Genomic DNA, 26,908 nt, shown 5'->3' on the forward strand with positions numbered 1-26,908 from the left:
ATGACTGTCCTGCTGGGTTTCAAATATGCATGGAGCCTGTAGCCTTTTTCTTTTGGCCAGTTTCTCCCTTTGGAATGGGAATGTTTATCCAATGCCTATACCCCCATTGTACCTTGGAGGTAACTTGTTTTTTATTTTACAGGATCATAAGTGGAAGGGATTTGCTTTGTTTCAAATGAGACTTTGGACTTTTGAGTTAATGCTGGAATGAATTAAGACTTTGGGGGACTGTTGGGAAGGCATGACTATATTTTGCAATGTGAAAAGGACATGAGTTTAGGAGGGGCCAGGGGTGGAATGATATAGTTTGGATATTTGTCCCTTCCCAAATCATGTTGGATTATGATCCCCAGTGCTGGAGGTGGGGCCTGGTGGAAGATGCTTGGATCATGGGGGTGTTTCCCTCATGGCTTGGTGCTGTCTTTGTGATAGTGAGTTCTCACAAAATCTGGTCATTTAAAAGTGTGTGGCACCTGGCCGGGCGCAGTGGCTCATGCCTGTAATCCCAACACTTTGGGAGACCAAGGTGGGCAGATCACCTGAGGTCAGGAGTTTGAGACCAGCCTGGCCAACATGGTGAAACCCTGTCTCTACTAAAAATACAAAATTAGCCAGGCATGGTGGTGCACACCTCTGATCCCAGCTACTCAGGAGGCTGAGGCAGGAGAATCGCTTGAACCCGGGAGGCAGAGGTTGCAGTGATCCGAGATCGTGCCATTGCACTCCAGCCTGGGCAAAAAGAGCGAAACTCTGTCTAAAAAAAAAAAAGTGTGTGGCACCCCTGCTCACTCCCCATCTCTTGCTCCTGCTTCCTGCTTTCACCATATGAAGTGCCTGCTGCTGCTTTGCCTTCTACCATGAGTAAAAGCTTCTTGAGGCCTCCCCAGAAGCATATGCCTCTATGCTTCCTATACAGACTGCAGAACAGTGAGCCAACTGCACTTCTTTCCTGATAAATTACTCAGTCTTAGGTATTTCTTCATAGCAGTGCCAGAACGGCCTAATATACCTGTTAACATACAAATTTACAATTTCCTTTACCCAGGAAAAGAACTCACCAACAATAAATACAAACTAAAGATATATTCAACAGATAAAATCTGAGGGAGTTCACCACCAGTATACCAGTACTCATTCTTCAATATGGAGCCAAGAAAGTGATATGTGTGTGTGTGTATACATATATATTACTTATATGTATGTATGCACATATATAAGTAATATATATGTATGTATATGTGTATATATGTATGTATGTGCCTGCATGTACATACTCACATCCATCAAGACATTATTATTTGCTTAATAAATACATACATGTTAATATATTAATTACATATTAATATGTATTAAACATATGCATAATATATATTTATATAATATATAAAGACAGATAAAATAATAAGCAATAAAATAATAATAGCGTCTTGATGTATGTGAGCATCCACATGCATCTACACAAATACACACACATACATTTCTACATATTTACCCTTTCCAACGCTCTTCTTTCCTACACATCCAGGATTTATCTGGTGTATCAGGCCATTCTTCCATTGCTATAAAGACATACCTGAGACTGAGTAATTTATAAGAAAAGAGGTTTAATTTGTTCATGGTTCTGCAGGCTGTACAGGAAGCATGACAGCTTCTGTTTCTTGGGAGGCCTAGGGAGCTTATACTCGTGGTGGAAAGCAAAGTGGGAGCAGGCTATCTTATAAGGAGGGAGCAGGAGCAAGAGAGAGAAAAAAAAGGAAGAAGTGCTACACACTTCCAAACAACCAGATCACACGAGAACTCACTCATAATCACAAGAACAGCACCAAGGAAATGACGCTAAACTATTTATGATGAATCAGCCCCCAATCGCCTCCCACCGGGTGGCCCCACCTCCGAGAATAGGGATTACAATATAACATGAGATTTGGGTGGGGACATAGATGCAAACCATATCATCAGGTGTCATTTCCTTTTAACCTAAAATGTTTATAATTTGCAGACTTATGTAGTGCAAGTCTACTTACTGGACTAATTTCCTCAGCTTTTCCCTGTCTACAAATGTCTTTATTTTGCCTTTATTTTTGAAGTATGTATTTTGAATGCTTTGTTAAATTCTTCAGCATTTTAAAGAAGCCATTACATTGTCTTCTGCATTTTTAATAAGAATTCAGCCATCATTCTTTCTTATTGTTACCGTCTTAAGTGTATTTGCCCTTTTTCTCTGATAGCACTTAAGATATTCTCTTTAGTATTGGTTTTCAGCAATTTGACCATGATGTGCTTTGGTATGGTTTTCTTTGTATTTATGCTGCTTGAGTTTTAATTTTTCTCTTTATGCATCAGTTTGGATTAATTAACCTATCTTCAAGTTTATGGATCTTCTTTTGTGCTCTATTCAGTCTGCTGATAAGTCCTTCAAATGAATTTTTCATTTCAGTACTAGAATTCCCATTTTATTCTTTTGTAGAGTTTCAGATTTCCTGCCGAAATTTACAATCTGTTCACACATTTTGCTTGGCTTTTCCAGTGAATATGTTAACAGAGTTGTAATACTTATTTTAAAGTTTTGTCGGCTGATTTCAACATCTGGGTCATTCCTCATTCTGTTTTTTTTTTTTTTTTCTTTCTCTTGATTATTCATTACATCTTCCTGCTTTTTTTTTTTTTTTTTTTTTTTTTTTTTTGAGACAGTCTCACTCTGTTGCCCAGACTGGAGTGCAGATCTCGGCTCACTGCAACCTCCACCTCCCAGGTTCAAGCAATTCTCGTGCCTCAGCCTCCCAAGTAGCTGCGATTACAGGTGTGCACCACCACGGCTGGCTAATTTTTGTATTTTTAGTAGAGATGGGGTTTCACCATATTGGCCAGGCTGGTCTCAAACTCCTGACCTCAGGTGACCCACCCACCTCAGCCTCCCAAAGTGCTGGGATTACAGGCATGAACCACCGCACCCAGCCCTTCCTGCTTTTTATAAACATGTCTTCTCTATTTAGTTATGTGCACATTTAGAAAGAATTAGTGGGCAGGTGTGCCCTGAGCAAGCCTCTCTTAATTTTCCTCTCCCTGTTCCTCCTGCTGCCAGGTTCTCAGTGAAGACTTAGTTAGGAAGAGTTGATGGGTGAATGATCCTAGAGAAATCTCTGTACCCTCATTTCCTGTCCTTAGCCTTTACCAGAACAGGGCTGTGAAGCTGGTGAAGGCCCTGTAGATGAGAATTGGCATATAGATGTCATTTTGTATTTGGGACTTTGGGGGATTTTAATACATTTTGCCAGCTCATGCAAATTTGTTAAAAGTTCAGCTAGTTTCTCCTTGCATCTGCAAAAATTCCCATCTACAGTGGGTTCAATCTTCCATCCACCATACCCCTATGAGGAAAGCAGCCTTGGGTCTCACTTTCCTAGCAAGGGCTCTTTGCACTCTGGAATTTAGTTTATTTCCACTTCTTTATCTTCAGCTTGGGTTTTTAACAACTATGCTTCTGTAGCTTATCCAGCTTACTCACATTATTTCAGTGACAGCAATGATCTCTTTAAACTTTCTACATCCTAATTGGAGGTGGCAGTCTAAATGTTTTTCAAAAAGACTTATACATTTAAAATATGAAGAGAAAAGGTGAGAATAAAGTTTCTGACATCTGTAGAATATTAGATTATCCATCCCTTTCCATATCCAGGGACCACATTTAATGCTAACTTGACTCAGAGAAAATACCACCAGGTCATTTAGCTAGGTCTATATCCCTGCTGGGAAGGCCCAGGAAGGCTAATGCACCAAATGCCCACTGGAACAAAAACATCTTCTTTTTAAAAAATCACCTGTTTTAAGATGAAATTGGAGGAAAATGAAGCAAAAAAAAAAATTACCCCCATTTCATCATACTGGATCTCTGTTATCATTTAAAATGCTCTTTATCCTCATTTCAACATATTTCTACTTCTTGGTCTGTGCTAGACTAGAACCAAATCCAGAAATCAGTTTTTCTAACAAACTTACTGAGTCTGAAGAGAGAGTTTGACTTTCTGCTCACCAACAAACTTGGGCATAGCCAGAATTCATGCTATTTCACATAAAGAAAAATAGGAGGGAAACGGCACTGACCTGAGAGGCCTTATGCAGCAACGATTCTCCTGAAGTGGGAGAGAAAGAGAATTAAAAAGATGAAACACACATCTTCTTTCCCCACAATGTTCAGTCAACTGCTCTAGGCCTTATTATGTAGAAGTGTACAATTGATAGATTCTGTAAGAGATTACCTAAAAATCTCTACTTAATCAGTGTCAAATAGTCTGAAATTTTCTGGTCACAAACCCTTTTTAAAATCTGATGAAGAGTCTAAGGCAGGTAGCTTCAGTTGCAGGACACTTGAAACTCCCAGTGCCCTCCAGGGACAAATAGAACAATTAGGACTGCAAAAGGAAAACAAAAAGACATTTGTAGAGCAGGTAAGTGGTACTTAGAAGGAAGGTCTAAAAGCAATCATCTAAGCTTCCACATTAAAGACTAGAAAGATAGATTAAACTGAAAATAAATAGAAGAAAAGAATAAAATCAAGGTGAGAATAAGAATAATGAAATAGAAAATGGATAACAGTAGAGATAACCCAATTAAAGTAAAAGCTGTATCTTTTAAAAGTATAATAAAATTGATAAACCTCTAGACTGCTCAAGAAAAAACAAAAATTACCAATATCAGAAGTTTAAAAGGAGACATAACTACAAGTCCTACGAACATTAAAATGATAGAAAGGAATAATAAAAACAAACATATGCAAATACATTTATGGATATAATGAAATTATCCATTTTTTCAAAGAAGCAAATTACAAAAATGACAGAAGAGATAATCTAAGTTATACTATATCTATGAAAGAAATCAAAATCATAGTTTTAAAATGTTTTTTCACAAAGAAAACACCAACACAGATCACTTCACTGGTGAAGTTTATAAAATATTTAAGGAGAAAATAACACCAATATCATACTAACACTTTCAAAAAAGAGATGGAGAGAATATTTCCCATATCATTTTATGATGCCAGTATTATCCTGATAAGAAAAACAAAGTCATTATAAGAAAACTACAGGCTAATAGTATTTCTTATTAATATAAACCCTTAACAAAATATTAGCAAATCAAATATAGTAATATAGAAAAAGGATAATACATGTGACTTGGAGGGGGGGCACTTATCCCAGAATGCAGAGTTGGTCTAACATTTGAAAAATTAGTGTAATTCGTGACATTAATAGGATAAAAGAGAAAAATCATAATCTTGAGAGATGTGAAAAAACTTAACAGAAATAGGTGTTTATGACATTTAGAAAAACAAAAAACAAACAAAAATACTCTCGTCAGGCGCGGTGGCTCACCTGTAATCCCAGCACTTTGGGAGGCCAAGGTGGGAGGATCACTTGAGCCCAGGAGTTCAAGACCAGCCTGGGTAACAGTGAAACCCCATCTCTATAAAAAATACAAAAATTAGCTGGATGTGTTGGCACATGCCTACAGTCCCAGCTACTGGGAAGGCTGAGGTGGGAGGATCACTTGAAACCAGGAGGTGGAGGTTGCAGTGAGCCAAGATTGCACCACTGCACTCCAGCCTGGGCGACAGAAGGAAACCCTATCGCAAAACAACAACAACGACAACAAAAACTCTCATTAAAGTATTAGAAAACTTGGATTTTTCAACCTAATGACGGATATCTATTAAAAACAACAACAGGCCGACGCTGCGCGGCCTAGAGCACGGTGCGCGGGGAGGCGCGGGGCCCGGGCCGGGCGATCAACTAGGCCCTGCGGCGGCGGCGGCGGCGGCGAGGCCTCTCCTCCGCACACACACACACAGACCCCGGCAGCGGGAACACAGATGACACGCCTGTAACATGGAAGCAGCCGCCGCTGCCACCGCTCTGACGACAGCGGCAGCAGTCACAACAACAGCCGCTGGCCGCGCCGCGCTGAACAAAGGTCATCCGGGCTGCGGCCCAGACGCCAGGGCTTGACCACCGCGAAGGCCCACCCCGGGAAGGGGGTATGTTCTGTTTTGTGCTTTTTCTTTTAGAAGCTACAAAAAGGTGTTGGAGATGCTTCTATTATGAAGGCCAAAAGGCCTGTTGACTGGGGCTGCTTTTAACCCTTTCCTATTTGCTGAGAATGCAGCCGTGTGACAGTAACTGAACATTGGTCTAAAGCCTTTCCAAAAGGTCAAGGTTCACAAGAACATCTGCTCAAATTCATGACCATGGGGGATATGAAGTCCCCAGACTTTGATGACCTCCTGGCAGCATTTGACATCCCAGATATGGTCGATCTTAAAGCAGCTATTGAGTCTGGACATGATGACCACCAAAGCCACATGAAGCAGAATGCTCACGGAGAGGACGACTCCCTTTCAAGAATGTTCACAACATCCACTCCTCCGAGGGCGGGAAGAAAGACGGCCATAACCCCACTGGCAATGGCCTACATAATGGGTTTCTCACAGCGTCCTCCCTTGACAGTTACAGTAAAGATGGAGCGAAGTCCTTGAAAGGAGACGTGCTTGCCTCTGAGGTGACACTGAAAGACTCGACGTTCAGCCAGTTTAGTCCAGTCTCTAGTGCTGAAGAGTGTGGTGATGACGAGAAGATCAAGATGGATGACCCCCTGACAAAGAGGACGTGCGATCAAGCTTCAGGTTGAACGTGTTGACAGGGTCGGCTCCCCAGCAGGACTATGATAAGCTGAAGGCATTTGGAGGGGAAAACTCCAGCAAAACTGGACTCTCTACGTCAGGCAACATGGAGAAAAACAAAGTTGTTAAGAGAGAAGCAGAAGCCAATTCTATAAACCTGAGTGTTTATGAACCTTTTAAAGTCAGAAAAGCAGAGGATAAACTGAAGGAAAACTCTGACAAGGTGCTTGAAAACAAAGTCCTGGATGGGAAGCCGAGCTCCGAGAAGAATGACACCTGCCTCCCCGGCACTGCGCCATCAAAGACAAAGTCATCCTCCAAGCTCTCGTCCTGCAGCGCTGCCATCGCGGACCTCAGCGCTAAAAAGGCGGCTTCAGACTCCTGCAAAGAACCAGTGGTCAATTCGAGGGAGTCCTCCCCATTACCAAAAGAAGTAAACGACAGCCAGGTGCGGTGGCTCATGCCTGTAATCCCAGCACTTTGAGAGGCCAAGGCGGGCGGATCACGAGGTCAGAAGTTCGAGACCAGCCTGACCAACATGGTGAAACCCTGTCTGTACTAAAAATGCAAAAATTAGCTGGGCATGGAGGTGCGCACCTGTAATCCCAGCTACTCGGGAGGCCGGGGCAGAAGAATCGCTTGAACCTGGGAGGCGGAGGTTGCAGTGAGACGAGATTGCGCCACTGCACTCCAGCCTGGGTGACGGACAAGACTCTGTCTCAAAAAAAAAGAGAAGAAGAAGAAGTAAACGACAGTCCGAGAGCCACCGACATGTCTCCTGAATTCCAGAATCTCATAGACAGGACCAAAAAACCATCCCTAAAGCAACCGGATAATCCCAGAAGCATCTCAAGTGAGAATAGCAGCAAGCGTTCCCCATCCTCTCCCGCAGGGTCCACACCAGCAATCCTCAAAGTCCGCATAAAAACCATTAAGACGTCTTCTGGGGAAATCAAGAGGACAGTGACCAGGGTATTGCCAGAAGTGGATCTTGACTCTGGGAAGAAATCTTCTGAGGAGATGGCATCCGTTATGGCCTCTGTGACATCCCTTCTGTCATCTCCAGCATCAGCTGCCATCCTTTCCTCTCCCCTCAGGGCGCCTCTCCAGTCCATGGTCATGACCAATGCAGTTTCACCGGCAGAGCTCACCCCTAAATAGGTCACAATCGAGCCTGCTTTCCTCCCAGTGTCTGCTGTGAAGACAGCAGGATCCCAAGTCATTAATTTGAAGCTCGCTAACAACACAACGGTAAAAGCCACAGTCATATCTGCTGCCTCTGTCCAGAGCGCCAGCAGCGCCATCATTAAAGCCGCCAATGCCATCCAGCAGCAAACTGTCATGGTGCTGGCACCCAGCCTGGCCAACGCCAAACTCGTGCCAAAGACTGTGAACCTTGCCAACATTAACCTTTTGCCTCAGGGTGACCAGGCCACCTCTGAACTCCGCCAAGTGCTAACCAAACCTCAGCAACAAATAAAGCAGGCAATAATCAATGCAGCAGCCTCGCAACCCCCCAAAAAGGTGTCTCGAGTCCAGGTGGTGTCGTCCTTGCAGAGTTCTGTGGTGGAAGCTTTCAACAAGGTGCTAAGCAGTGTCAATCCAGTCCCTGTTTACATCCCAAACCTCAGTCCTCCCACCAATGCAGGGATCACGTTACTGATGCGTAGGTACAAGTGCTTGGAGTGTGGGGACTCCTTTGCACTTGAAAAGAGGCTGACACAGCACTACGACAGACAGAGCATGGACATCGAAGTAACATGCAACTATGGTACAAAGAACCTCATGTTTTACAACAAATGCAGCCTCCTTTCCCATGCCCGTGGGCATAAGGAGAAAGGGGTGGTAATGCAATGCTCCCACTTAATTTTAAAGCCAGTCCCAGCAGGTCAAATGATAGTTTCTCCGTCAAGCAATACTTCCACTTCAACTTCCACTCTTCAGAGCCCTGTGGGAGCCGGCACACACACTGTCACAAAAATTCAGTCTGGCATAACTGGGACAGTCATATCGGCTCCTTTAAGCATTCCCATCACCCCAGCGATGCCCCTAGATGAAGACTCCTCCAAACTGTGTAAACATAGTCTAAAATGTTTGGAGTGTAATGAAGTCTTCAGGATGAGACATCACTGGCTACACATTTCCAGCAGGCTGCAGACACGAGCGGACAAAAGACTTGCACTATCTGCCAGATGCTGCTTCCTAACCAGTGCAGTTATGCATCACACCAGAGAATCCATCAGCACAAATCTCCCTACATCTGCCCTGAGTGCAGGGCCATCTGCAGGTCGGTGCACTTCCAGACCCACGTCACCAAGAACTGTCTGCACTACATGAGGAGAGTTGGTTTTCGATGTGTGCATTGCAATGTTGTGTACTCTAATGTGGCTTCTCTGAAGTCTCACATTCAAGGTTCTCACTGTGAAGTCTTCTACAAGTGTCCTATTTGTCCAATGGTGTGTAAGTCTGCCCCAAGCACACATTCCCACTCCTACACACAGCATCCTGGCATCAAGATAGGAGAACCAAAAATAATATATAAGTGTTCCATGTGTGACACTGTGTTCACCCTGCAAACCTTGCTGTATTGCCACTTTGACCAACACATTGAAAACCAGAAGGTGTCTGTTTTCAAGTGTCCAGACTGTTATCTTTTATATGCACAGAAGCAACTTATGATGGACCATATCAAGTCTATGCATGGAACATTGAACAGTATTGAAGGGCCTCCAAACTTGGGTATAAACTTGCCTTTGAGCATTAAGCCTGTAACTCAAAATTCAGCAAATCAGAACAAAAAGGACACCAAATCCATGAATGAGAAAGAGAAATTGGAAAAGAAATCTCCATCTCCTGTGAAAAAATCGATGGAAACCAAGAAAGTGTTGGGAGTGTGACTGCCTGTTCATGCAGAGATGTGTACATATCCCACGTGAGGAAGGAGCAAGGGAAGCAAATGAAGAAACACCCCTGCCGCCAGTGTGACAAGCTCGTCCCACAGCCTGTGCCAGCACAACTGTATCAAGCACAAAGGCATCAGGAAAGTGTACGCCTGCTCACACTGCCCAGACTCCAGACGTACCTTTACCAAACGATTGATGCTGGAGAAGCACGTCCAGCTGATGCACAGCATCAAGGATCCTGACCTGAAAGAAATGACAGACACCACCAATGAGGAGGAAACAGAAATAAAAGAAGACACCAAGGTCCCCAGTCCCAAGCGGAAGTTGGAAGAACCAGTTCTGGAGCTCAGGCCTCCCCGAGGAGCAATCACTCAACCACTGAAAAAGCTGAAAATCAATGTTTTTAAGGTTCTCAAGTGTGCCGAGTGTGGCTTCACCGCCGAAAACCTGCTTCAGTTCCACGAACACATCCCTCAGCACAAATCGGATAGTTCTTCCTACCAGTGCCAGGAGTGTGGCCTCTGCTACACATCTCACGTCTCTCTGTCCAGGCACCTCTTCATTGTACACAAGTTAAAGGAACCTCAGCCAGTGTCCAAGCAAAATGGGGCTGGGGAAGATAACCAACAGGAGAACAAACCCAGCCATAAGGATGAATCCTCCGATGGCGCCGTGTCAGACAGAAAGTGCAAAGTGTGCGCAAAAACTTTTGAAAAACAACAAAAATAAACTATAGCTTCTGCATCTGAACAGAAAACTAAGCTGATGGAGGAAAGAGAGTTTCTTAAAAACGGCAGAGGAGATTCCAAAAAAAGTAATTCTAGTCACTCAAGAGACCAAAAGACCTCATGATCACAAAGCCACTTGTGATACTAAACACTCAAGGTAAGAGGCAAAATTTATAGATAAAAGTCTTTGTAAAGATCATGAGACACATATATTGAAGCAAAGAACAACGAAGAGTCAAGTGGCAATAAGTTACTTGATATCCTTTTTTTTTTTTTTTTTTTTGAGACGGAGTCTTTCTCTGTCTCCCAGGCTGGGGTGCAGTGGCACGATCTCTGCTCACTGCAAGCTCTGCCTCCCGGGTTCACACCATTCTCCTGCCTCAGCCTCCCGAGCAGCTGGGACTACAGGCACCCGCCAACACGCCCGGCTAATTTTTTGTATTTTTAGTAGAGACAGGGTTTCACCGTGTTAGCCAGGATGGTCTCGATCTCCTGACCTCGTGATCCGCCCGCCTCGGCCTCCCAAAGTGCTGGGATTACCGGCTTGAGCCACCGCGCCCGGCCTGATATTCTTAATCCACCAGACACACAGATTGAGAAAGAGCAAATTACTGGGCAAGTTGAGAAGAATGCTACCAGCCCTAAACCCCAGTTAAGTCACTCCTTTCGACTGTCCCCTGACTTAACTAGAGACAATGATGAAGCTGCTTTTGGGCCAGATTATAATGAAAGTGACAGTGGAAGTAATGTATCTCTAAAAGATGAGGAAACTTCAGGAAACACTTCTAAGGTCCTGAAAGATAAGATAATGGAGAAAGCAAAAGAAAGCCTGGACACAGTTGGCCAGGTAGGCATAGGAGGAGCCAGAGTCCAAGCAGAAGTCAGAGCCCTTCTGGGAGCCAGACCTGAGGCCATAGCAGCAGGGCCAGTTCCACTGAAAGTTAGAATAGCAGGAAGAAGAAGAAAAAGTAGGAAGAGGAAAAGCACAAGAAACATTTTTTAAAAAGCATACATGTAGGTACTGCAGGGGAATTGGAAAAAAGCCAAAAAACACAGACATAAGAAAAGGAAGTAAAGGAAGAGCAAAAGAAAAAGAGAAGGAGAAAGATAACAAAAAGTAAAATCTGTCACGATGTAAAAGGACAGATTTTTTAAATGGACTTAATGGCTAAGTCATCTGTATTCAATTTTGTTATTATGTAAAGAGATTCAGGTCTTGTAAATAATGACATGGAAGACTCTGTGCTGCACTTAAAGTATTGCTGCTTGATTATTGGATTTTTACATCAGAGGTTGATGCAGTTTGGATATTTGTCCCCACCCCAATCTTATGTTGAAATAAAATCCTCAGTGTTGGAAGTCAGGCCTGGTGGGAGGTGTCTGGGTCATGGAGGTGGATCCCTCATAGCTTGGTGCTTTCCCTGCAAAATCTGGTTGTTTAAAGTGTGTGGCACCTCCCCTACTCTCTCTTGTTCTACTCCTACCATGTTAGATGCATGCTTCTGCTTTACCTTTCACCATGATTGTAAACTTCCTGAGACTTCCCCAGAAGCAGATGCCAGGGCTATGCTTCCTGTACAGTCTGAAGAACTATAAGCCAATTAAACCGCTTTTCTTTACAAATTAACCAGTCTCAGGTATTTTTATAGAAATACAAGAATTGCTTAATACAGAAAATTGGTACCAAGGAGTGGGACATTGCTATGAAGATACCTGGAAATGTGGAAGCAGCTTTGGAACTAGGTAATGGGCAGAGGTTGGAAAAGTTTGGAGAGCTCAGAAGAAGAGAGAAAGATGAGAGACAATTTGGAACTTTTTAGAGACTGGTTAAATACTTGTGACCAAAATGCTGATAGTGATATGAACAGTGAAGTCCAGGCTGATGAGGTATCAGATGGAAATGACGAACTTATTGGGAAATGGAACAAATGTCACCTTTGTTATTCCTTAGCAGAGAACTTAGCAATATTGTGTCCATGCGCTAGGGATCTATGGAAGTTTGAATTTCAAAGTGATGACCTACATTATCTGGCAGAAGAAATTTCTGAGCACCAAAGTGTTTAAGAAGTGGCATGGCTGCCTCTAACAACATAAGCTCAGATGTGGGAGCAAAGGAATGACTTCAAGTTGGAAGTTATATTTAAAGAGGAAGCAGAGCATAATAGTTTGTAAATTTTTCAGTCTAGCCATGTGCCAAAGAAAGAAAAAGCTTTTTCAAGGGAAGAATCCAAGCAGGCTATGGAGTAACCACTTACTAGAGATATTTCCTTTTGGTAACAAGTATTTAACCAGTCTCTATGGAGCAACCACTTGCTAGAGATATTTACATAACTAAAAGGGAGACAAGTGTTAATATCCAAGGCAATGGGGAAAAGCCTCCAAGGCATTTCAGAGACCTTTGAGGTAGGTGGGAATGTAAACTAGTACAACCACTATGGAAAACACTGAAGATTCCTTAAAGAGCTGAAAGTAGAACTACCATTTAATTCAGCAATCCCACTACTGGCTATCTACCCAGAGGAAAAGAAATCATTATATGAAAAAGATACTTGTACACGTACAAAAGATATAGCAGCACAATTTGCAATTGTAGAAACATGGAACCAACCCAAATGCCCATCAGTCAATGAGTGGATAAAGAAACTGTGGTATATATATACAATGGAATACTACTCGGTCATAAAAAGGAATGAATTAATGGCATTCACAGTGACCTGGATGAGACTGGAGACTGTTATTCTAAGTGAAGTAACTCAGGAATGGAAAACCAAATATATGTTCTCACTCATATGTGGAAGCTAAGCTATGAGGATGCAAAGGCATAAGAAAGATACAATGTACTTTGGGAACTCAGTGGGAAAGTGTGGGAAGGGGGTAAGGGATAAAAGACCACAAATTGGGTGCAGTGTATACTGCTTGGGTGAGGGATGCACCAAAATCTCACAGATCACCACTAAAGAACTTACTCATGTAATCAAACACCACCTGTACCCCAGTAACCTATGGAAATGAAAAGATTTAATAAGGAAGAAAGAAAAAAGAAAGCAAGAGATGAAGAAAGAAAAAGAAAAGAAAGAACAAAAGAAAGGGAAGGGAAGAAGAAACAAACAGATTGGAAAGAGGGAAGTCAAACTATTTTTGCAGAGGACACAATTATATTTGTGTGTAAAAATCCTAAGAAATACACAAAACTACTAAAATAAGAAAACATATAAAAATCATAAATTACAAAGTCAATATCATAAATTACAAAATCAAATCAATTGATTTTTACATATTGACAATAAACTATTGGGAAATGAAGATGTAAAATATACCATTTATACAATAGCCTCACAAACATTAAAATAATTAGGACTGGATTTAACAAAATGTGGACACAAGACCTATATGCAAAAAGCTGTAAGCCAGGCATGGTGACATAAACCTATAGTCCCACCTACTTGGAAGCCTGATGAAGAAGGATTGCTTGAGTGGAGTTTGAGTCTAGCCTGGCCAACATAGCAAGACCCCATCTCTATTTAAAAGTTTTTCACACACACAAAAAATAAAATCCTGTAAAATATTGCTGAAATAAAATAAAGAAGACTTGAATAAATAGAGAGATATGCCATGTTCATGGATTGAAAGACTCAGTATTGTTAAGACACCAATTTTCTCCAAATAGATCTACAGATAAAACACAATCTCATTCAAATTTCAACAAGGTTTTTTTTTTTTTTGGTAGAAATTCACAAGCTTATTCTAAAAGCTTATGAAAATACAAAGAATCTACAATAGCCAGAACAATTTTAAAAAGAACAAAGAAGACTTATACTATCTGATTTTAAGACTTTCTATAAAGCTATAGTAATGAAGACAGTAAGGTAGACCCACAATTTCCATGAGCATGAACCCACTGCTGTACTTTATTTGCTGTAAAATGAACTTCTTGGCCAGAAGCAAGGCAGAGTGTCATACCACCATGGTGAATAAGGCATTCTTTCTGTATATGGATAATAGCTCTGGCAGGGGTATTGCAGGCAGAAAAAGCAAAGGCTGGCTGGTTCTTCCAGGGAAAGGTGCCATTGAGAGCTCAGTTGGTCTCTGCTGTTCGAAGGTTGGCCACTCAGCAATGGTGGTAGGCATTAGACTTTAGTAAGTGGACAGTCCACATCACCCTTGCCTTGGCCACTTTGAGCATGAACACTTTAGGTAGCTGAGGAAAGAGGCTGGCTGATCCAGAGGACAGATTATCTTGCCCACTGGATTATTAAAATCTTCTTCTGCTGTAATTACTCTAGGTGAGCATTCACATGGGATGCAGATATCTTCACTTTTGTGGCCAATCTGAGAGGTCTGTCCATACATTGCTTCCTCGAATGCCTTGTGACCAATTTTCCAATTGTGTCCCTTCCAAGCCCAGCCAGCTAAACCATTAGCCACTGCCCATAAATCAGTGTAGATCCATATCTCTGGTAACCTCTTCTTTAAGGGAAATAAACAATCAGGGGTACTGCTTGAAGTTATGCCCAGTAGGAGTATTTTCCTTCACTACTGTCCTTCAGGGCCACACCAGAAAGTCCTCCTGTTTAAATCTCCACACAAACAAACCAATTGTAAAAAGACATTGATGAGGCCTGGCACCGTGGCTCACACCTGTAATCCCAGCACTTTGGGAGGCCGAGGCAGGTGGATCATGAGGTCAGGAGATCAAGACCATCCTGGCTAACACAGTGAAACCCCGTCTCTACTAAAAATCCAAAAAGTTAGCCGGGCATGGTGGTGGGCACCTGTAGTCCCAGCTACTCGGGAGGCTGAGGCAGGAGAATGGCATGAACCCAGGAGGCAGAGCCTGCAGTAAGCCAAGATCGCACCACTGCACTCCAGCTTGGGTGACAGACTGAGACTCCGTCTCAAAAAAAAAAAAAAGACATTGACGAGAGATTGCAAACGGAATGTGTATTAATATTAGATCTTATTAAGACAATATTATTAATTTGTTGGATGTGATAATGAAGTTGTGGTCATGTATATTTAATCCTGATTTGTTAGAAAGATATTCTGAAGTATTTGAGGGTAAAAAGATATGATGTATGGGGATTTTCTTTAACATTCTTTCAGGCAGGGGAAAGTCAGGGAATAGATTAAGCAAGAATGGAAGAATGATAATAATTGTTAAATCTGGGAGATGGGTACATGCAAGTTCATTAAACTGTTTTGTCTATTTTTGTATCTGTTAAAATTTTCACATGATAAAAAGTCTCTTAAAAAACTGATGAAAGCTATAGGCAATCTCGTTTTATAAATCTACCTAAGAGGCTGGGTGTGGTGATTCACGCCTGTAACCCCAACACTTTGGGAGGCCGAGGTGGGCAGATCATGAAGTCAAGAGATCAAGACCATCCTGGCCAACATGGTGAAACCCCAACTCTACTAAAAATACAAAAATTAGCTGGGCGTAGTGGCGTGCACCTGTAGTCCCAGCTACTCAGGAGACTGAGGCAGGAGAATCGCTTGAACCCAGGAGGCAGAGGTTGCAGTGAGCTGAGATCATGCCACTGCACCCCAGCCTTGCAACAGAGTGAGATTCTGTCTCAAAAAATAATACTAATAATTAATAAATAAAAATAAATCTACCTAAGAATGCATTCTAAATATTATCCGGCCTCATCAGCTTATGATCTCAAAATATGGTCCTATTTCTATTTAGACCCAATTTAGAATGACTGTAAGCATTGCCCCCATCTGCCACCTCCCCAAGCAGGGGCATATTCTCATCCTCTCCATACTCCATTATTCCAAGAAGCCCACAAAGGGGTTCTGCATATTAGACCACAAACTAGGCAGAAGCTGACAGCCATCCCTATCATTTTCTATACTCTGACTCTCTAAACCCAGCTCCCATTTGTCTACATCTACTGCCTGAGAAGCCACTTAGAGGCTTAATCATTGCTGCTGTTGACAAAAAGAAAGACAAAGAAAGTCCTAGAAACCATTCCAAATTAAAAGACACTAAGATACAAGACAGCTAAATGCAATATGCAATCCTGAGTTGGGTTCTTGCTATGATTGAAATGTTTGTGCCTCTGAAACTCCCATCCTTACCATCAAATGTTGAAATCCTAACCCCTAAAGTGATGATATTAGAAGGTAGGGCTTTTAGGAGGTTATTAGGTCATGGAGGTAAGTTCTCATGAATGGGATCAGCACCCTTTTAAAAGAGGCGGAGAGACCCCTCACCCCTTTACCATGTGAGGACACAGCAAGAAGTCACCATCTATGAGCCAGAAAGTAAGGCCCTCGCCAGACACTGACTCTGCCAGCACCTTGCTCTTGGACTTGCCAGTGTCCAGAACTGTGAAAATTAATCTCTGTTGTTCATAAGCCACCCAGTCTATGGTATTTTGTTATAGTAGCCTGAATGAACTAAGACAGTCTTAAACTGGGGGAAAAAATGGCTATAAAGTCATGATTGAGACAATTGAAATTTTAATATGGGCTGTAGATTATAGTATATTCGTGTTAAATTTCCAAATTTGGATCATTGCATAGTGGTTATGTAAGAGAATGTCCTCACACTTAGGAAATACACACTGATGTATTAAGGAGTATAAATTATCATCACTGAAAATTCTCCCCCTCAACATAGCCTTTCAGCTACACAATTTCCTTCCCAATAGCGAACAAATGTTATCTCCTTCTTGGATATATCCTCACAGAGGCATTTCATGCTTTTACAAACAATACATACCCTAATATCTCTTTTATAACAAAAGTGAGATCATTCTCTATAGTCTATTCTGCATTTCGCTGTCTTTCTTTTTTCTTTCTTTTTTTTTTTTTTTTTTTTGAGACCAAGTCTCGCTCTGTAGCCCAGGCTGGAGTGCAGTGGTGTGGATCTCGGCTCACTGCAACCTCCGCCTCCCGAGTTCAAGCGATTCTCCTGCCTCAGCCTCCTGAGCAGCTGGGACTATAGGCGTGTGCCACCACACCCAGCTAATTTTTTGTATTTTTAGTAGAGACGGGGTTTGACCCTGTTAGCCAGGATGGTCTCAATCTCCTGACCTCATGATCCACCCACCTCGCCCTCCCAAAGTGCTGGGATTACAGGCGTGAGCCACCACACCCAGCCTGGCTGTCTTTCTTAATACAGTCATGCATCACTTAATGACAGGGATATGGCCTTAGGCAATTTTGTCTGTTGTTCTGTGAACATCTTAGAGTACTTACACAAACCCAGATGGAGTAACCTACTACTCACCTAGGCTATGTGGTAACGCCTACTGCTCCTACACTACAGACCTAAACATGTTAATTTACAGAACACTGTAGGTAATTGTAACAAAATGGAAAGTATTTATACATCTAAACACACCTAAACATAGAAAAAGTACAGTAACAATATGGTAGAAAAGATTAAAAATGGTATACATGCATAGGGCAACTCCATTATAATCTTATGGGATCACCATTATATATGTGGTCCATCACTGACAAAAACATTTGTTAGGCAGGGCATCACTGTAATCTTGAAGATCAATCCACATCAGAACGTGAAGTGCCTCCTCATTATTTTTTACCACTACCTAGTATTCCACTGTGAGATGTACCGTAACTGAAGCAGTTCCCATTCTCTGGATATTCAGCTTGTTTCCAATCTTTTGCTATCCCTTATTAACACCTGTAGAATAGCAAACATCAAGGGACCCAGGAAGATTGGGAACATAAACATATAGTAAAAGTATGACATTAATATGTCATTAATAATTTCATTAGGAATTATATTTTAAATGGCTACTAAGAAATACAATGTTTTATGTTATGAGTCAGGAAACTAGATGTGTGAAGGAATGATTGACGAGTATGAAAAACCAATAATGTGCCTATAATCCCAGCACTTTGGGAGGCCGAGGCGGGTGGATCACGGGGTCAAGAGATCGAGACCATCCTGGCCAACTTGGTAAAACCATCTCTCTACAAAAGTACAAAAATTAGCCAGGCATGGTGGCATGCGCCTGTAGTCCCAGCTACTCAGGAGGCTGAGGCAGGAGAATCACTTGAACCTGGGAGGCGAAGGTTGCAGTAAGCCGAGATCGTGTCACTACACTTCACCCTGGCGACAGACCGAGACCATCTCAAAAAAAAATAGAAGAAGAAAAACCAAGAATGATTGTGAGGAGGTCAATGTTAACAGCTCTCTGTATTAACTATTAAATAAAACTTCCTGGAAAAGCATTTGAATGCCATGAGATTTTTTTCTTTTTTTTTTTGGAAAACTATTCCAGACATGAAACCCAAATGACAATTAAGAGTACTAGTAAAACAATTGATGGTGGTGTTGTTATTGTGCCATTAATGAAAGTACTGACAGGAAAAGGATAGGACTTTGTGTTCATTAATAAAAGATCTAAAAAAAACCATAATGTCCTATAATTAAAACAACAAAAAATAAAGTTACCTTTTACTTCACTCTGCCAAATAAGGCCATACTGGAAGAGAAAGAGGTAAGTATTGACCTAAGAGTGAAGACTGGAGTATAAATGTATATATACATACCTATATATACACTGAGACTATGTATTTGGGGATTGTAGGACTCTTTTGGTTGGTAAAAGTTAATTCCGTATCACTTTTATCCTTAATATTTTTCCTTAGGTTCTTTTTATTTTATTTTATTATTATTATACTTTAAGTTTTAGGGTACATGTGCACAATGTGCAGGTTTGTTACATATGTATCCATGTGCCATGTTGGTTTGCTGCACCCATTAACTCGTCATTTAGCATTAGGTATATCTCCTAATGCTATCCCTCCCCCCTCCCCCCACCCCACAACAGTCCCTGGAGTGTGATGTTCCCCTTCCTGTGTCCATGTGTTCTCATTGTTCAATTCCCACCTATGATTGAGAACATGTGGTGTTTGGTTTTTTGTCCTTGCGATAGTTTACTGAGAATGATGATTTCCAGTTTCATCCATGTCCCTACAAAGGACATGAATTCATCATTTTTTATGGCTGCATAGTATTCCATGGTGTATATGTGCCACATTTTCTTAATTCAGTCTATAGTTGTTAGACATTTGGGTTGGTTCTAAGTCTTTGCTATTGTGAATAGTGCCGCAATAAACATACATGTGCGTGTGTCTTTATAGCAGCATGATTTATAGTCCTTTGGGTATATACCCAGTAATGGGATGGCTGGGTCAAATGGTATTTCTAGTTCTAGATCCCTGAGGAATCGCCACACTGACTTCCACAATGGTTGAACTAGTTTACAGTCCCACCAACAGTGTAAAAGTGTTCCTATTTCTCCACACCCTCTCCAGCACCTGTTGTTTCCTGACTTTTTAATGATCGCCATTCTAACTGGTGTGAGATGGTATCTCATTGTGGTTTTGATTTGCATTTCTCTGATGTCCAGTGATGATGAGAATTTTTTCATGTGTTTGTTGGCTGCATAAATGTCTTCTTTTGAGAAGTGTCTGTTCATGTCCTTTGCCCACTTTTTGATGGGGTTGTTTGTTTTTTCCTTGTAAATTTGTTTGAGTTCATTGTAGATTCTGGATATTAGCCCTTTGTCAGATGAGTAGGTTGCAAAAATTTTCTCCCATTTTGTAGGTTGCCTGTTCACTCTGATGGTAGTTTCTTTTGCTGTGCAGAAGCTCTTTTGTTGAATTAGATCACATTTGTCAATTTTGGCTTTTGTTGCCACTGCTTTTGGTGTTTTAGACATGAAGTCCTTGTCCATGCCTATGTCCTGAATGGTAATGCCTAGGTTTTCTTCTAGGGTTTTTATGGTTTTAGGTCTAACATGTAAGTCTTTAATCTATCTTGAATTAATTTTTGTATAAGGTGTAAGGAAGGGATCCAGTTTCAGCTTTCTACATATGGCTAGCCAGTTTTCCCAGCACCATTTATTAAATAGGGAATCCTTTTCCCATTGCTTGTTTTTGTCAGGTTTGTCAAAGATCAGATAGTTGTAGATATGCAGCGTTATTTCTGAGGGCTCTGTTCGGTTCCATTGATCTATATCTCTGTTTTGGTACCAGTACCATCCTGTTTTGGTTACTGTAGCCTTGTAGTATAGTTTGAAGTCAGGTAGCGTGATGCCTCCATCTTTGTTCTTTTGGCTTAGGATTGACTTGGTGATGTGGGCTCTTTTTTGGTTCCATATGAACTTTAAAGTAGTTTTTTCCAATTCTGTGAAGAAAGTCATTGGTAGCTTGATGGGGATGGCATTGAATCTATAAATTACCTTGGGCACTATGGCCATTTTCACAATATTGATTCTTCCAACCCATGAACATGGAAGGTTCTTCCATTTGTTTGTATCCTCTTTCATTTCATTGAGCAGTGGTTTGTAGTTCTCCTTGAAGAGGTCCTTCACATCCCTTGTAAGTTGGATTCCTAGGTATTTTTTTCTCTTTGAAGCAATTGTGAATGGGAGTTCACTCATGATTTGGCTCTCTGTTTGTCTGTTATTGGTGTATAAGAATGCTTATGATTTTTGTACATTGATTTTGTATCCTGAGACTTTGCTGAAGTTGCTTATTAGCTTAAGGAGATTTTGGGCTGAGACGATGGGGTTTTCTAGATATACAATCATGTCATCTGCAAACAGGGACAATTTGACTTCCTCTTTTCCTAATTGAATACCCTTTATTTCCTTCTCCTGCCTAATTGCCCTGGCCAGAACTTCCAACACTATGTTGAATAGGAGTGGTGAGAGAGGGCATCCCTGTCTTGTGCCAGTTTTCAAAGGGAATGCTTCCAGTTTTGGCCCATTCAGTATGATATTGGCTCTGGGTTTGTCATAGATAGCTCTTATTATTTTGAGATATGTCCCATCAATACCTAATTTATTGAGAGTTTTTAGCATGAAGGTTGTTGAATTTTGTCAAAGGCCTTTTCTGCATCTATTGAGATAATCATGTGGTTTTTGTCTTTGGTTCTGTTTATACGCTGGATTACATTTATTGATTTGCGTATATTGAACCAGTCTTGCATTCCAGGGATGAAGCCCACTTGATCATGGTGGATACACTTTTTGATGTGCTGCTGGATTCGGTTTGCCAGTATTTTATTGAGGATTTTTGCAGCAATGTTCATCAAGGATATTGGTCTAAAATTCTCTTTTTTGTTCTGTCTCTGCCCGGCTTTGGTATCAGGATGATGTTGGCCTCATAAAATGAGTTAGGGAGGATTCCCTCTTTTTCTATCGATTGGAATAGTTTCAGAAGGAATGGTACCAGTTCCTCCTTGTACCTCTGGTAGAATTCGGCTGTGAATCCATCTGGTACTGGACTCTTTTTGGTTGGTAAGCTATTGATTATTGCCACAATTTCAGGGCCTGTTATTGGTCTATTCAGAGATTCAACTTCTTCCTGGCTTAGTCTTGGGAGGGTGTATGTGTCCAGGAATTTATCCATTTCTTCTAGATTTTCTAGTTTATTTGCATAGAGGTGTTTGTAGTATTCTCTGATGGTAGTTTGTATTTCTGTGGGATCAGCGGTGATATCCCCTTTATCACTTTTTATTGCATCTATTTGATTCTTCTCTCTTTTCTTCTTTATTAGTCTTGCTAGTGGTCTATCAATTTTGTTGATCTTTTAAAAAAACCAGCTCCTGGATTCATTAATTTTTTGAAGGGTTTTTTGTGTCTCTAATTCCTTCAGTTCTGCTCTGCTTTTAGTTATTTCTTGCCTTCTGCTAGCTTTCCTTAGGTTCTTGAATTTCAAAAGATAGTAACTTAATTTGACATACACTTAGACAATATCCCGAGAGCCCAAAACCACACAGGCAACTTATCCTGACCCAAAATCCTATCTTCTTCCAGGAATCAGAGTCCAGTAACTGTCCTCTGCCAGCAGACTCAGCACTTTCTCTTCTATTACAATGGCCTTTTGTGGATATTCACTCCTCGGACTAGACAGTTGGAACTTTGAAGGTCAAATCCGTATCTTAATGATCCAGCTGCACAGAACGTATTCGAGCAAGCGTGGTGTCAGCTCCTACTCTCCAGAAGCAGCCAGCACAGGCTCTGTCCAGTGTCCACTGTACAGGGCCAGCAGTGATACTGGTGCAAGTTGCAGCATCTATGCCAGCAACGACGGCATTAATGTCTTCACCGAAGCAGTTCTAGCCTGTGATTTGGGATGCTGGGCTTCAGCATGAAGCCACCAAGCTTAACTTTCCAATCTTATTGGTCAGAATAGGCTAGGTCATCCCATGAAACAAATAAATCTCAACATTTCAGCAGTTTTGCTTTCCAATCACACGCAGGTGGATGTGGGTTGGACAGCTGGTCTGGGCAGTGTGTCTCCAGGCAGCGACTCATGCCCTGGGCTGTTCCTAGTGTGGTTCCAGCATCACAGTTCCTTCTCTTTCACAGAACCATGAGAGCCAAGGATATGGCAAGAAATTTTAGGGACAGGCCTGGAAACACTATGCATTAATTTCCCCTTATGCTCCATTGGCCTAACTGAAAGGCAGGCTGAGAAACCTCATCTTCCTATGTGCTTAGGAAGTAGAAATGGGACTGGGGAGGATTCAGCCAGGGTTTACCCTCCAAGAAATTTTATTCTTCCAATTTTGGTATGTGGTATATGTGAGCACTCTCTCAGAGATTTTATGAGCCACCTCTTATCCTTTCAGAGGTTCATTTTCTGATGACCCCAGCCAAGATTGGTTTTTATTATCTGCAACTAATGTCCTTGACTGATAGAAAGATGGGAGGTTCAATAGGATGTACTGTTCAGGAGCACATACCTGCACTCGAACTCCAGGCTTTTGCTTTACTAAACTTCACACTTTTGGCAAGTGACCGGGCATCATCTTCCATAAAGTGCAGAGAATAATAGCATCTACCCTATGAAGTTGTTGTGGGGATAGAGTAAGTTAATGCGAGGAAAGTGCCTAGCACAGCTGGCCTGCAGTAAGTGCTCAGTAAATGGTATCCATTATTTATCCTCCCAAGGTATCCAGCCTTCAGAGGCTTCCTGGAGGAGGTACTCACAAAGATTTGAATGATTGTAGAGGACTGGACAGAAGAAGGGGTCTTATAGGAAGATGAGCTTCTCCAGGCATGATAGATGTGTTATCTTTGTTTTGCGTTTTTAGAGTTTGTTTTAGAGACAGGGTCTCACTCCGTCACCCAGGCCGGAGTGCAATGGTGTGATCATAGCTCACTGCAGCCTCAAAATCCGGGTTCAAGCGATCCTCCCACCTCAGCTTCCCAAGTAGCTAGGACAATAGGCACATAGAACCATGGCCACCCAGCTGATTTAGATGTGTTATTTTTTAATTAACGGGTGTTGAGCACTGAAGAAAGAGCCCTCCAGTGTTTGAGTATTCCCATCATGTGCTCAAGGGAACCTCCTTGCCTGGGTCCCATTTATCTTCTCCTTTGAAAGTCAGATTTGGGGGAGTTTGACTCATGGACAAGGTCTGTGCACAGGCTGCCTTCTAGCTCTGGGATGGGGGTAGTGATGGGCAAGCCCTTCCCGGGTAAGGCAGAGCCTGTGTGGCCAGTGCCTGTGTGAAGACAGCAAGGACACTGGCAAGCACGCACCAGGCAGGGTTCAGGCTCGGGCTTAGGGTGTCCGGAAGGGGAGTGGCTATTCTGAAATCTCAAATCTAAGCTGAAGACCTTCCTCAAAGCCTCAGGAGATCCGGCTCATGGTGGGGACAAGTATAGAGTATTTGTTTCACAGCAGCGGTGAGCAGGCCTTCATTTGCTTCTGTGTTTTTCAAGTCACTTGTTGGGGTGTGAAAATCCCATCCCTAGATTCTCCACTAACTTCTTCACCATAAATGCAGAAGCCCCAAAGGAGCCAATTTCATGTGCCAGAGCCCAACAGGCCTGGGCTCCCATCCTCAGTGTGTTATCATGGAAGACAAGGCAATGGCAAGGAAATGGTCTTTCTTTGGGGACAGTTGTAAAGCCCCTGAGTGATATGCCCCCTCCACTGGAATGTGGCCCTTCCTATCAAGAACAGCTCCAGGAGGCCGGGTGCAGTGGCTCACGCCTGTAATCCCAGCATTTTGGGAGGCCGAGGCAGGTGGATCACTTGAGGTTAGGAGTTCGAGACCAACCTGACCAATATGGTGAAATCCCACCTCTACTAAAAATACAAAATTAGCTAGGCAGGCACCTATAATACAAAATTGGCAGGCACCTATAATCCCAGCTACTTAGGAGGCTGAGGCAAGAGAATCGCTTGAATCCAGAAGGCAGAGGTTGCAGTGATCTGAGATCGTGCCTTTGCACTCCAGTCTGGGCAACAAGAGCGAAACTCCATCTCAAAAAAATAAAAAAGAACAGCTCCAGGAAATGAATATAGTGTCAGATTCAGTCCTCTTTCTCTAGAGAGGGACTTTTCTAAATATGAAAGAATCAAGGTTCCTATTTTGACCATGTCTTCTCAAAGGACGACAGTCCAAGTTCTCACTGAAACAACAGTAGTAGGCAGCAGAAAGACAGCGGAGAGGGAGGGGAAGAAGTAGAGGTATGGACTTAAGGACTGGGTGACATGGCCAGGGAAATGGACATTAATACTCAACAGGCTAAGTCAAGGATGTTTGATATGCCCATCCCACTGCTGGGTTTCAGGGAGCTGAAGGGAGCAATGGGCCAGCATTGAGGTTGAGATCTGATTTTGTCCTTTACTACCCATGGAGCCTTGGTCCATGTTAACTGTCTGAGCCTCAGTTTCTTCATTTATCAACTATAGATAAAATTCCTTGCCCCGGCTGCTTCACAGGATTTTCATGAGGAACCAAAACACACAGACACACAGACACACACACACAAAAACACTTTATATAAAGCTTTATAATCCAGAAGGGGTTGTTTTAAAACAAAGCATTATTATAGTTGAAGTTAAGATAAATTCTAGCTCTCCGGGAACCTACAATCCAGTTGTAGAAATAAAATACATGAAATTAAAATACGTAAGTAGGAAATAATGGCAATCTGTGCTCAGCACGAAATAGTATTATCAAACCCACATTCAGTAAGTTTTCTGAGAGTCAGATGTAGAGTGACTCAGGTAGAACAAATTTCATAGAAGTGGTGTTAAGAACTGAAATGGGTCCTAGAAAAAAAGAAGGTTGTAGAAAAATTGCAAGAAGGAAGGCAATTGTGTGTGTGTGTGTGCATTTTAAGCTGAAAAGCTCAACCAGGACATACACTATGCTAGGCTAGAGACACATACTCTGACTGTGAAAGGTAAGAAATAGGTCTAAAGCAGAGATAGGCAAACTACAGCCCCACAAGCCAATTTTGGTACAAGCTCTAAGCTAAGAATAATTTTTACACTTAGAAAATGTTACAAGGAAAAAGAAAAAAAAGGAGGAGTGACACAGACCTTATGTGCCCCACAAAGCCTAAAGTATTTACTATCTGTCCCTATACTGACCAATACGTACATGAAGATTCAATGACAATGAAAATACAACATATTCAAATTTGTGTGGTGCAGCCAAAACAGTGCTGATAGGGAAATGTATAGCACTGAGTGAAATATTTATATTAGAAAAGACAAGAAGCTGCAAATTAATATTACAAGGTCCTATATCAGGAAACTAGAAAAATAAGAACAAACTAAACAGGAGATGGGCATGGTGGAATCCCAGCATTTTGGGAGGCCAAGGTGGGTGGATCACTTGAGGCCAGGAGTTCAAGACCAGCCTGGCCAACATGGTGAAACCCCATCTCTGTAACCCCAGCTATTTGGAAGGCTGAAGCACAAGAATTGCTTGAGCCTGGGAGGTAGAGATTGCAGTGAGCCGAGATCGCACCAAATCCTTGAAATCCTCACATGCACTCCAGCCTGGGCAATAAAGCAAGATCCTATCTCAAAAAACAAAACAAAACAAAACAAAAAAGGAAAAAAAAGAAAATGAAACAAAAAGCAAACAGAAGGAAGAAAAAATGACAATAGCAGAAGTAAATGAAATTGAAAAAATACATAGTAAATTAATGAAGCAAAACTGGTTATTTCAAAAGATTTGTGAAATTGACAAACTTCTATCAAGGCGGGTGGATCACTTGAGGCCTGGAGTTCGAGATCAAACTGGCCAACATGGTGAAACCCCATCTCTACTAAAAACCAAAAATTAGCCAGGCATGGTGGTACACACCTGTGGTCCCAGCTACTCGTGAGCCTGAAGCACAAGAATTGCTTGAACCCAGGAGGCAGAGGTTGCAGTGAGCTGAGATCACAACACTGCACTCCAAAAAAAAAGGTTTTTTTGTCAAAAAAAAAAAAAAAACAGACTGACAAAGGAAAAGAGGGAAAATACAGTATCAGAAATGAAACAAGAGATATCATTACAGACCCTACAGACATCAAACGGATAATAAAGGAATACTACAACTTTACACACATAAATCTTGACAATTTTCATAAAATGAACCAAATCCTTGAAACCCACACATGACCAAAAGTCAACTAATATGGTATAAAAAGTTTGAATAGCCATATAACTATTGAGAAAATTAAACCCCTAATTTTAAAACTCCTCCCCCAACCAAATCTCCAGGCACAGATGCCTTCACCACTGAATTATGCCAAACTTTTAAAGAAGAATTAACTCCAATGCTACACAATCTCTTCCA

At 41.8% G+C, this 26,908-nt stretch overlaps 1 protein-coding gene and 1 pseudogene across 1 annotated transcript; both read left to right on the forward strand.

Moving 5' to 3' along the window:
• Nucleotides 1-6,018: 6,018 nt before the first annotated feature.
• On the forward strand, nucleotides 6,019-22,283 carry LOC116480773 (zinc finger protein 532-like). The gene is given in 9 exon segments (XM_032754634.2): nucleotides 6,019-6,389; nucleotides 6,392-6,640; nucleotides 6,643-7,129; nucleotides 7,432-8,789; nucleotides 8,792-9,557; nucleotides 9,559-9,585; nucleotides 9,587-9,664; nucleotides 9,666-10,464; nucleotides 22,124-22,283. Coding segments are annotated over 8 exon segments (3,759 nt in total). The 5' UTR covers nucleotides 6,019-6,238; the 3' UTR covers nucleotides 10,309-10,464; nucleotides 22,124-22,283.
• LOC116480779 (E3 ubiquitin-protein ligase RBBP6-like) lies at nucleotides 10,312-11,445 on the forward strand (annotated as a pseudogene).
• Nucleotides 22,284-26,908: the final 4,625 nt, after the last annotated feature.

Source organism: Hylobates moloch, unplaced genomic scaffold (genome assembly GCF_009828535.3).
Source record: "Hylobates moloch isolate HMO894 unplaced genomic scaffold, HMol_V3 SCAFFOLD_3, whole genome shotgun sequence".
In the NCBI taxonomy this organism is placed as follows: domain Eukaryota; kingdom Metazoa; phylum Chordata; class Mammalia; order Primates; family Hylobatidae; genus Hylobates; species Hylobates moloch.